The sequence below is a fragment of the Danio aesculapii genome, chromosome 19 (assembly GCF_903798145.1).
Source record: "Danio aesculapii chromosome 19, fDanAes4.1, whole genome shotgun sequence".
Classification (NCBI taxonomy): Eukaryota; Metazoa; Chordata; class Actinopteri; order Cypriniformes; family Danionidae; genus Danio; species Danio aesculapii.
This window is the reverse complement of record NC_079453.1, coordinates 2,355,849-2,368,388: the sequence shown is the minus strand read 5'-3', so window position 1 is coordinate 2,368,388 and position 12,540 is coordinate 2,355,849. Positions and strand designations below refer to the sequence as shown.

At 35.0% G+C, this 12,540-nt stretch overlaps 1 protein-coding gene across 1 annotated transcript in view; it reads right to left on the bottom strand.

Moving 5' to 3' along the window:
- sh3bp5a (SH3-domain binding protein 5a (BTK-associated)) overlaps positions 1-11,522 on the bottom strand; it is a 38,412-nt gene extending 26,890 nt beyond the window's left edge. Inside the window, exons 1-3 of the mRNA XM_056479734.1 lie at positions 11,182-11,522; positions 7,730-7,792; positions 3,255-3,383 (exon numbers count right to left, since the gene is read on the bottom strand). Of these exons, the coding sequence (XP_056335709.1) occupies positions 3,255-3,383; positions 7,730-7,792; positions 11,182-11,265 (276 nt within the window). The 5' untranslated portion in view covers positions 11,266-11,522. The remainder of the gene's footprint in view (positions 1-3,254; positions 3,384-7,729; positions 7,793-11,181) is intronic.
- Positions 11,523-12,540: the final 1,018 nt, after the last annotated feature.

The window sequence follows — 12,540 nt, the reverse complement described above, 5'->3', positions numbered from 1 at the left end:
TATGTGTGTGTGTATATATATATATATATATATATATATATATATATATATATATATATATATATATATATATATATATATATATATATTTGTAAAAGAATCTTGAAATCCATCCGTTTGCACATAAAAATGAAGCAGCACGGATGTTTTTAGCATTGATGATGATAATAATAAATGTTCATTGAGCAGCAAATCAACTTACTAAAAGGTTCTTCATATTCATATATCTAAATACACTCACCGGCCACTTTATTAGGTACACCTGTCCAAAGATTTACGTTAACGAGCAGTTGGACAGGTGTACCTAATAAAGTGGCCGGTGAGTGTATTTAGATATATGAATATTTCTATATAAATGTAAATGTATTTTTTTTTTGTATATTTCTTATGTTATGTATAGTATGTGTGTGTGTATATATAAATATATCAATACATATACACTCCACATGTATATATTATGTGAAAACAAACTTTCATCTTTCATACTGTATACTAATATTTCACAATATTAAGGTTTTACTGAATGTTCTGATCAAATAAAGCAATCTTTACAAGACTACATTAAAAATGATCTCTGTAAAGCATGAACACATGGATATTTCTGTCAATATTTCTGATCATAATTAAGCTCATTGCACTTCTATTGGATTATAATAAGAGTAACAGCCAGAAGCTGAGCAGAACTCTCACCACAGTCACCTGCTGGATATAAAAAGCTCTTTAGGGAGCATCTGAGCACGACATTTGTGTTGATTTATGACGGTCACAAGGTGATAATGAGAATTTCATGACTGAAAGCAGCAGTCATCTCAAATCTATCCTCATACACACACATTCACATGACACTGCAGACAGATGCTCCTTCATATTGCAGATTACGCCGGTAATAATTGCCTCTTCATGCTAAGGTGTTGCGGTTGCTTTATGCATCAGTATATGTTACAGCAGAGCGTCATGTTCAGGCTTCTCTCCAAAGCTGTTTCTATCTATGGAAAGTGCTGAGGCCTGTTTACAAACATATTAGCGTGCCTCAGTACACTGGACTGCAGGTCATTCATTATTGAGGCTCTGACAGGACAGGCTGTTTTTTGTGTTTGATGTGGAAGATGGTCATGTGATTATGGCAAGTTAAACTGGTCCAAGCATGTCTCAAATTTCAGAGAACATCGTACTTTCTTTGATCGTGTTATAATTAATGTTAAGCGATGGTTTACAACTATTAGAGTTTGTGCAGCTTTACAATGTGAAGCAGCGTGATTTTTTTATTTCATTTTAAATAATGCTTTATTTCAACCCAGGCTCAATCTGATTACGTGCCCCTATATACATTTCTGGAGAGCGCCGAATACGTCCCAGGAGCTACGCTTTTTTAGCAGTTTTTGTTTTCACAAATCCACTAGAGGCCGCTGTGTAGGCTTTTTGAGATCTCAGAGTGGCGTTCACGCCTGCTGTTACCGCGTATATCCACCAGAGGCCGCTGTCGACTGACTTACTGATCGACTGATCCACCCCTAAACCCAACCGATAGTGTTTTCAAAAGCACCGACTGACCCGCCCACCCCCCTCCCTAAACACAACCGAGTGTTTTCAAAAGCAATCCAGAAAACGAAAAGCCCTTGCCTGATTTTTACCACATTTTCAGATCTTACCACATTCTCACCCTGTTATTTACTTGTTTATTTTATTTTTTGGCTTCTATTTTTGTTTTACCTGCTTTCTAAAACCATCCTTACATGGCGAGCTACCGAACAAACTGGTAACAGCGGGAAAGCTGTCTACTGAACTAAATTAATTGAGTAAACTCGTTGCCTCAATTTAATTGAGTAATGGAGTCCCCCAAAACTTGCATATTTAATTTTATTTAACTTGCCGGTTTTGTAGACTATACTTAAATTGTTCAGTTCAACAAACTTAAATATGCAAGTTTTGGGAGACTACATTACTCAATTAAACTGAGGCAACGAGTTTACTCAATTAATTTAGTTCAGTCAACTTATTAGGGTTTTCAGTGTGTGTAATATACTATGAAAAATAAATACTATTAAATACTATTAAATAAATAAAAAAATAAATAAGCAGCCATTTATTCACATTATGATGAATAATTATCCCTGAAGCCATTTGTTTTGTGATTTAAAAAAAGGCCTTGCACTTAAAAGGTTGCACATATTAGAATTTTACAGTCAAGACTACATTTGTGAAAATGACCTATAATTAAAGGATTAATTATGATTTTGAGCTCATTTAACTTAAGTTTTTGCATTTTTATGGTACATAAGTTGAATTAACTCATATTTTAAGTGATAGGACCAAAATGCAAAATTTTAAGTTTTGTTCAGTCAACTTTACTTAAATGTTTAAGTAAAGACAACATTAGGGTTTACAGTGTAGGGTTTCATTAGTTATTAAATATATATATATATATAGTGTATTTAGTAACAGGTATTAAATATGAACAATAATTGTACACTATTTATTAATCATAGTTCAATGTTTACCAATGCATTATTAAAATCTAAATTCATGCTTGTTGACATTAGTTAATGCACTGTTGGTTAACATGAACTAACAACTGTATTTTCATTAACTAACATTAATTAATACTCTATTAAATATATTGTTTATTGATTGTTCATAATAGTAAATACATTAACTAATGCAACCTTGTTGTAAAGTGTTACTGAATTTCTTGCTAGTTAAGCTGTTGTTAAACTGAATAACAGTTATGGTGCAGGTGTATGATAGCTGTTATTTTTTGCAGAGACAAATAAAAGTCTAAATAAAGACACTGTATGAATTAAAAATCAATGTTCACTAGCAAAAGTGTTGTGTATATATTTGACACACAGCCCAGCTCTAGACATGCTACGGCACATTTGCACATAGTTTCCATTCGCGTTTATAGTCGCTTGTATTTCCGTATGGACGGTCTCAGATGTTGGAGTCAGTAAATGTGTGTGTGTGAAGTGTTTGTATGTGTGTGTGTGTGTGTGTGTGTGTGTGTGTGTGTGCGTGCGTCTCTGAATGCCCTCTTGAACCGGTCATCAGCTGTTTCCTGCTGTTCAACAATCCTCCATCACCACAGACAGACCTGCATTACATAACCCTGATCTCTATCCGGCTGACAGCACTCAAAAAAATCATGTTTGTTGTTTGCTCAAGCTACTTATTTAAAATAAGCTGAAACAACACAATTATTGAGGTATAATAAAAGAAACCATGCAACGTGGATGGATTACGTGTGATGATCTGACCTGTCGGGCTGCTCTTCTGGCCTCCCAGTATGGTTTTGATTCTTCCACAGCTTTGCCGATCTTCTTTACCTGCTCGTCCAGCTTGACTGTTGCCTCCACCAGGACAGCACGAAACTTCTGCCGGGAGTCCTGAACAACCAGAGGCACATTTTGGGATTTGTAAACTTAAAATCAGTGCTCAAAATTCTAATGGACAATGAGGAATCATTCATTTTAAAATATGTGTAGGGATGTATGAATTGGACTGATGCCACTTATTCTGTTCTTGAGTCCACACCTCACTGATTCAGAGTGATCTTCCAGTTTATGATTCACTGATTCAAATGACTCAGTAATAGTGAGTTTCCAGGTAATGATTTTCTAATTCAAATGATTCACTGATTACAATTTTACCATCTGAACAGACTTCAATTAATGATTCATAGATTCAAGTGATCTGGACTCTGATAATTTGATTCACTGATTCAAATAATCTGATCAGAGTGAATCTCCAGTAAATGATTCACTGATTCAAATAATCTGGTCAGAGTGTGTCTCCAGTTTATGATTCTAATGATTCAGTAATTCCAGTTAATGATTTCCTGATTCAAATGGTCCAGTCAGAGCCAGTAAATGATTCACTGATCACAATTTACCATCAAAACAAGACTTCAATTAATGGTCGATTCAAATAATCTGGTCAAAGCGGGTCTTCAGTTTATGATTCACTGATTCAAATGATCCAATCAGAGTAAATCTCTAGCAAATGATTCATTGATTCAAATAATCTGGTCAGAGTGATCACTGATTTTAATGATTCAGTAATAGTGAGTTTCCAGTTAATGATTTCCTGATTCAAATTGCTCAGAGCAAGCCTTCAGGCAATCCAGGGGTGTTATAGACTATACCAAAAAAGATGGATCTGAAATACGGGAGACTCCCTGGAAACACGGGAGTGGTGGCAGGTGTGGATTAATGATTCATTGATTCAAATGATCCAGTCAGAGGGAATCTCTAGTAAATGATCCATTGATTCAAATAATTTGGTCAGAGTGGCTCTCAAGTTACCGATTTATTGATTCAAATAATTTGATCAGAGCGAATCTTCAATTAATGATTCAGATTATTTGGTCAGAGCAAACCTCCAGTTAATGTTTCGCTGATTCAGATGATCCAGTTAAAATGAGGCTCCAGTTAACGATTCACTGATTCAAATTATTCAATCAGAGCACATGTCTAGTAAATGATTCATTGATTCAAATAATCTGTTCAGAGCGTGCTTCTGGTTAATGATTCATTGATTCAAATATTTCTGTCAGAGTGAGTCTCGAGTTAATAATTCATTAATTTAAAAAATCTGGTCAAAGTGAGTCTCAATTTAATGAGTCACTGATTCAAATGATTCAATCAGAGTAAATCTCTAATAAATTATTCATTGATTCAAATAATCTGCCCAGAGTGGGTATACGGTTAATTATTCACTGATTCAAGTGATTCAGTCAAACTGAATCTCCAATTAATTATTCATCGATTCAAATAATCTGCTCAGAGCAACTCTCTAGATTATGGTTTGCTGATTCCAATCATCCAGTCTGGTTAAGACTCGAATGAACAACTTCCTGATTCAAATGATTCAGTCAGTGTGAATCTTCAGTATTTATATCGTATGTTTAGGTTTGTGTTAAAGCTATATCAGAGGAGTCTTCATTTATTTTAATTAAATTTTTTAAATGTTTAGAAAAGGCACATCTTGCTTGCGAGATATTAGTTGATGGACTTTTATGGAGATTGTTTGTGCTTTTACTAGCTTTTTGGACTCTTATTCTGATGGATGCACAAATTCACTGCAGAAGATTCATTGGAGAGCGAATGATGAAATGCTAAAACTTCCCAAGATGAAGAAACAAACTCATCAACATCTCAGATGGCCTTTGAGTGAGTCAATATTCACTTTTGGGTGAACTATTCCTTGACCACAACTTTGTTTTCCTAATAAACTACATTAATAATGAATATAAATGCATGTTTGTGTCCATTAAGCAAAGATTAACCGTGCTGTCTGAGGTCAATCATAGTATTTAGATGCATTTTGGATAATATATTACATCCAGCTGCATAAATATCAAATAAAAGCCACCAATGGCTGAATTGTCTTGTGTTTGTGTTGCAAAGTGGTCAGAAGTGAGTTACTGTACATTGAGTCTGAATGAATCTCAGTGCACTGAAAGGCTCATCATATCCAGGCAGCATGAACTGTACGCTCAGGAATCTCTGAATTATGTGCGTCCATCTTTCAGTTTCACAGCAATGAAACGCTTCGATAATCCGCCTTTTGTTGCTCTCTGAAAAGCGCTGCTTCAGCTAACTCGATTCAGCATTTAACAGGGTTAAGAAAGAATCTGCAGGCTGCTTTCTAGACACAAACTCCTCCTCAGCAGAAGCAAAGAGTGGTGTTTGTTGCACGAAAGGAGTTTGATCGGTGTGTTTATCGTGTTCGGTCGGTGATGAATCTGTTGTCGGGTGGGTTTGGTTGTTCTGATGATAAATATAAAGACACTGACACCTACATCCTTCCACACAGGACCTCAGTGAGAACATGCACGCCACAGGGATTTAGACTTCCTCTGATAGACTGACACTTCCTAGTTTATTCCTGACCATCACAGGCCAAATAGAGTATAATGTGGGTGAGCATTCGTAATATTTCTTAAATAAAATAAAATACAGCAGTGAGAAGGGAGAAATAGTCTAATCTAATCTGATATTAGGCTTTATAGATGACCGATTATGCCCTTTTTACAAGATGTAAAATAAGTATCATGTCTCCAGAGCGTTTCAGCTCAAAATACCACACTAATAATGTTTTACAACTCTCTGAAACTGACCCTTTTAGGCTTTGATCCTAATTTTGGTGACTGTCGCTTTAAATTCAAATGAGATTGTGCTCTTTGTAGAAGAGGGCGGAGCTACAAATGCCTGTGTGTCAGAAACAAGATTCAGAAACAAGACTACCGTCCTATGCTAATGAGGGAGAGATGGTCACTAGTGGGCGGGGCTTTCCCCCTCTGATGACACGTACAAAGGGAGAATGTCAATCAAAGTGTTTCTGCAGACTGTTTCTATCAAGTCTGATTACAAAACATCCAATTAATACATCCAAAATCAAACATAAAGTGTTTAGGGGTAGCTTAATTAATGTGTCGGTGCTCTTTCTGTAAGGGATTCATCAGAATAAACAACAAAAGAAAGTCCAAGACACTTGATAAATGTGGATAAATTATTAATAAGCCTTTTTAATATTTTTTCCACATTTTTCGAGTGCCTCGGACTTACTTTTGTTGTTTAACGTTAATACGTTTGTAATACATTTTTACAATTAGACGCCGGTTATATTCACAGACTCATGCTGAAACTATGAACATATTTTTGCTAACTAAAAAAGAACAAAATATTAGATTTTAAATGTATAAATTAAAGACTAAAGTCACTAATGTTGCATAGGCAGTTAAATAAAATAAGTTTAAGCACAAGAATGCCTAATTTGGGATTTTATTTAATCTAAAACTGAATAAAAATGAATTTAATATAAACCTTTTTAATGTAGTATTAAAATTCTGTAATATAGAAATAATATTAAATACTTATTGAGATTACACACTAATAAAAACTAATTAACTCATTTTATGTTAGTAAAATATATCAGTTTTACTCAATCTAGACACTTTTTATTAATATTTTAATATTAATATACATAAAACTTATGTAGTTTTTAAATTATTTTAATTTTAGTTGAAGTTTAAATGACTTTATGTTGTGCTTTTATACACACTAGCGGTCAAAAGTAGGATTTTTAAAGGTTTTCAAATAAGCTTCTCCTGCTCAGTAAGGCTGCATTTATTTCATCAGAAATACAGTACACAATGTAAAATTGTGAAATGTTATCGCTCTATGAAATAACTGTTCAAAAGTAGTTTATAATTAAACTCAATACTTTATTCCAGTGATTTTAAAGATGAATTTTCAGCTTCATTACTCCAGTCTTCAGTCTCATGACCCTTCAGAAATCACTCTAATATTTATTTTTTTATTTTCTACCCACTGCGCCACCGCTTCACCCCTATGCAAAATCTGTTAAAGGATATTATAAGTTAGCTAAAACAACACATGGAAATGAACATTTCTTGTGCCAGCTTAACCACTGGAAATGTACTCCTCCTGTTTGTATTCCAGTGAAGAAGGAAAGCCTCCAGGGATTGGAATGACAAGCATTTTCCTAAACTAGTCCTTAAGCTGTTGTGGCTTTCAGAGCAGGAATTCCACATTTCCTCTGTCTGCTCTACAGATATAGACCTGTCAGTCACATGCAGGACTAACTTCCTATTGGTCAGTGGTGGATGGTGGGCGGGGCTGAGCTCTTTTTCCACTGTGGAATTCCGCCTGCAAACATTTTCAGCAGAAACAAGCAAGAGCACAAAGCAAGCATGCGAAAAGCTCACCTCCAGTTCTGTCTCCCACTGGTTGATGTTATCTGTGGACTGGTTCAGTTTCTCCAGCTCTCCCTGTGCAGAGATTAAGCAGTAGAGATTGCAGTTAGATGTCAATGCAACAACATCTGGAAAGTGTTATTGATGTAACCCAATGCTAAAATGAAGCTCAAATGCAGACTCCTGCTCCGATGTTAGCCTCACGCTGATGACACACAGATGTTGTTTTCATTTCGAGATCATGCGTTTATTTTCCTTCATGGGTGGAGGATGAAAAACCAGTTCATCTAGCACAGCTAGCACAGTCTTTAGCACAGGGTTACTCTCTTATCAGGAGAAATGCCTTGTTTTATTGTAAAGAACGTTCTTAAGTGCACTTTTAAAGCAAAAGATGCAAAAAAAAGATGATTTGAATGATAAAAGAAGCATTTAGGAAGATAAAATATCAGGATATTAAGCTCTTATTGCTATATGAGAACTAAAAGAGTTTCTACAGTGATGCCATAGAAGAACCATTTTAGTTAATCATCTTCCTTCAACTTAGTCCCTTTATTAATCAGGGGTCGCCACAGCGGAATGAACCGCCAACTTATCCAGCATATGTTTTACACAGCGGATGCCTTTCCAGCTGCAACCCAGTACTGGGATACACCCATACAGACTCACATGCACACACACACTCATACACTAGTTTATTCAATTCCCCTATAGCGCATGTGTTTGGACTGTAGGGGAAACCAGAGAAAACCCACACCAACATGGGGGAAAACATGCAAACTCCACACAGAAATGCCAAATGACCCAGCCTGGGCTCGAACCAGCGACCTTCTTGCTGTCAGTGCTAACCACTGAGCCACAAGAACCATTTTAGTTCCCCTAATCTTTTGTTTTATGAAAATGTTCAATGGATCTTAAAGGGATAGGTCACCCAATATTGAAAAATATGGCAATGTTTACTTTCCCTCTACGTTAGTTTGAAAAATTTGGACGTATTTTGGAAACCCGTAGAAATTCAGACCCAAACCTGTTTTTTTTTTTTTTCTACTATGTATTTTAGAGACTATCTATTTGCATCATTCTTCAAAATATCTTCTTTCGTGTTGAACAGAAGAAAAAAACTCAAACAGGTTTGGAACCAACTGATGATAAGCAAATTCATTCATTTACTTTTCGGCTCAATCCCTTTATTAATCCGGGGTCACCACAGCGGAATGAACCGCCAACTTAAACAGCGTATGTTTTACACAGCGAATGCCCTTCCAGCCGCAACCCAGCACTGGGAAAATGATAAAATGTGTGTGAATTTTCAATTTTGGGTGAACTGTCCCTTTAAAGCTTTTGATGCCAGTAACCTTATTTATTTATTTTGTTATTTGTCATTTAAAATGTGCATGTATTTGCATTATAAAATGTCTTTTTTTATTTGATTCATGTCTATTTTGGTGATTTTCCTGGACGATGGAATTTAGTTTGCAAAAATTTGATCTCATATTTATGTTAAATATTATACTATAAAATTTATTTTTATTCAGCTCAGTCCCTTATTAATCAGGGATCGCCACAGCGGAATGAACCGCCAACTTATCCAGCATTAGTTTTGCGCAACAGATCCACTTCCAGCTGCAACCCAGTACTGGGAAACACACATACAATCTCGCATTCACAAACACACTCAATTTAGTTAATCAATTCCCCTATAGCGCATGTGTTTGGACAATGGGGGAAACCGGAGCACCCAGAGGAAACCCACGCCAACATGGGGAGAACATGCATATTCCACACAGAAATGCCAACTGACTCAGCCGGGTCTCGATCCAGCAACCTTCTTGCTGTAAGGCAACAGTACTAACCACTGAGCCACCGTGACACCCTTAAATATGATACAATAATACACTATTTTATACCACACTCTAAAAATGTTGGATTGTTAAAATGCAACGTTAGATCAAATATGGACAAACCAATACTGGTTTCATTTTTTAATTTATAATTAAATGTCATTTTTTAAACCAACTGTTGGGTTTGTTCATATTTGACTCATGCATTGGTTTAACACAACCCATACATGTTTAGAGTCCATATAATTATATAAAATTACTATTTAATAATGTTATGTTTTGGTACAAACATGATATTTTGCTTTAATACACACATAAATACATCTATATGAACACTGGGTCACTGAATGTTGGTTGTATTGAGCATTGGGTCAAATATGAACAACCCAATGTTGCTTAATTTAAAAAAATTAAAATTAAGTGTAATTTTTTTAATTAACTGTTGGGATTGTCCATATTTGACCCAGTGTTGGGTTAACACAACCCAACATTTCTTAGCATGCAATAATTAAATATATTAGAATTTAATAACATTATGTTTTGATATAAACGTGCACTTTTGCTTTAATACACACACACATATATACATAAATACATTTGTTTTTTATGCTTTCGAACCTTCCAATGGAGATTATATTCATGATTGAGATAAAGCTGGTTTAATATTCGCAGATTCGTACTTTAAAATAGTAAAGCATCATTTAAAAAGGCTAATACAGATTAGATATATCCTCCCTGCACTGTTTACCACTCTACTTTGAATACTCAGAAATTGCATGTAAGTATGACTTCAAAACAACATTAGCACTATTAAAGTAACTTAATAGTCTTTAATAGTCATTGACTGCTAATATGAGTTCGCTATTTAGAATTCAGGTAACACTTTAGCACTTTAGTTCAGGTCACAATTCATGCAATTAACCACTGGCTTATTACCTGCCTATTATTAAGATATTACTTGTTTATTAGTAGTTATGATCTATTTCTACATCCATAATCTTACCCAAATCCTACTAACTATTAATAAACGGTTACTTAGTAAGTTTATTGAGCTAGAAGTGTTAGTTAATGGTTTGTTAATACTGTGAATTGTGACCTAAACTAAAGTGTTACCAGAGTTCGTAACTAATACTTGTCTGAAATGAGATTAAGAAGGGGAAAGTCTGAATGTGCGAGTGTAAAACCAACTTGCCCTACAGAAACGACACTGAATCCTGCAAGCAGTGCACGTGAGATCAATTGTTTCTTTACCAGAGGAAACCGAGTTCTAAATATGACGTCAAAGTAAACATGTATCAGATTGTCAATGACACAAACAATGAAACAATGTAACAGATTATAATAGATGATGTCACGATCTGGGGTTCCCCTCATCAAATCAAACAGCAGCTACTTTTATGACAATCTGAACAAGCATAATATAGGATTAGTATTAATGTACACGACAAGATATGATCGAGTTTTGCAGAATAAGTTTAACAGCTCGTGCAGGTTAACTTCAGTTCAGGTTTCGTCAAGGTTATTTACTATGATAGTGGAGCCTATAGGAATCCCCTCAGCTTTCGTTTTAATCCGCTTTAAACCTCATTGTCGTTGTGAATTCTCGGATTGATTTCTAGCTCATACCTGAATCCTCGGGTCGACCTCTTCTTCTTCCTCCAGAGACTCCGAGTCTTCATCAGATTTATTCTCTTTCTCCGGGTCGTTCATTTTGCTTGTAGACGTGATTGTTTTTCTTTACTGGCCGAACAAAGCGTGTCTCTGTCCGGGATAACGGGTTCCAGATCCGCGCATCTGCGGTCACTCCATTAGAGAGGCAGAAAACGCGATTAAAAGAGACTAAATCGATCCCTCACATTAGATATGAAAGATAATGTGCGTATACCGACACACACACACACACCCGTAGAAAACACCGGCAGAAGGAGAATGAGATCTGCCGAGATCCTGCCCGCCTCCTCCGACAAAAACACCCGCTGCTGTGCTCATGAGGAGGGTCACTAGAGTTCACACACACACACACACGCACACACACATACACACACGCATACACTGTAAAACGTAATGACAAAAAGTCAAAACAAAAAAATCTATTTATATGTTAATACATCTATTTATATGTATTAAACTTATGTTTAATAAGTTATTAAGGTTTAAACCAAATATTTTAAGTTATACAGATTTAACTTAATATTTTAGTCAGTTTGACTGATGTAAGACTGACAAGTGAATTTGCAAACACTCGCTGTCAAAAAATACTGGGTTCCACACAATGTCTTCATGTTGTCCCAACACAAATCAACTAAGTTAACTTAATCGTTTTACAAATTTGAGTGGATGAAACCTAAAATAATTAAGTTGTCACAAAAAAACCTTAAGGAATTGTGTTGTTTCAACTCATTTTAAGTGAGTAGCTTGAACAAGCATTAAAAGTCATTTTTTGAGTGCACACACAAAGTAAAGAACAGCTTTATCTGTGTTAGTGTATCTAAATAATCTTTAAAATTATTTTTCATTTTAATTATATTTAAATTATAAAATGTGAATCCTGTTATGTCTTTGTTAATGAAGAAATTAGTTGTGTTGAAATAATATTAATAAAAATGATCATAATTATTATTTTAGCAAGAAGGAACACTCAAAAAACTTTTTTTTGCTTGTTCAAACTAATTTAAAATAAGCTGACACAACACAACTCTTGAGATTTCACTGGGACAACTTAATTTTTTAAAGTTCAATGCACATAAATTTGTTAAAATTATTAAGTTGACATAATCGATTTGTATTGGGACAACATGAATGAATTGTGTGGAACCCTGCATTTTTTACAGTGAACAAAAATACACTATATTTAGCATTTAAGACTTAGTTTTTGTCTAATGCAATATTTTATTCTTAGTTTTTAAAGTTCATTCATTCATTTTCTTTTCGGCTTAGTCCCTTTATTAATCCGGGGTCGCCACAGCGGAATGAACCACCAACTTA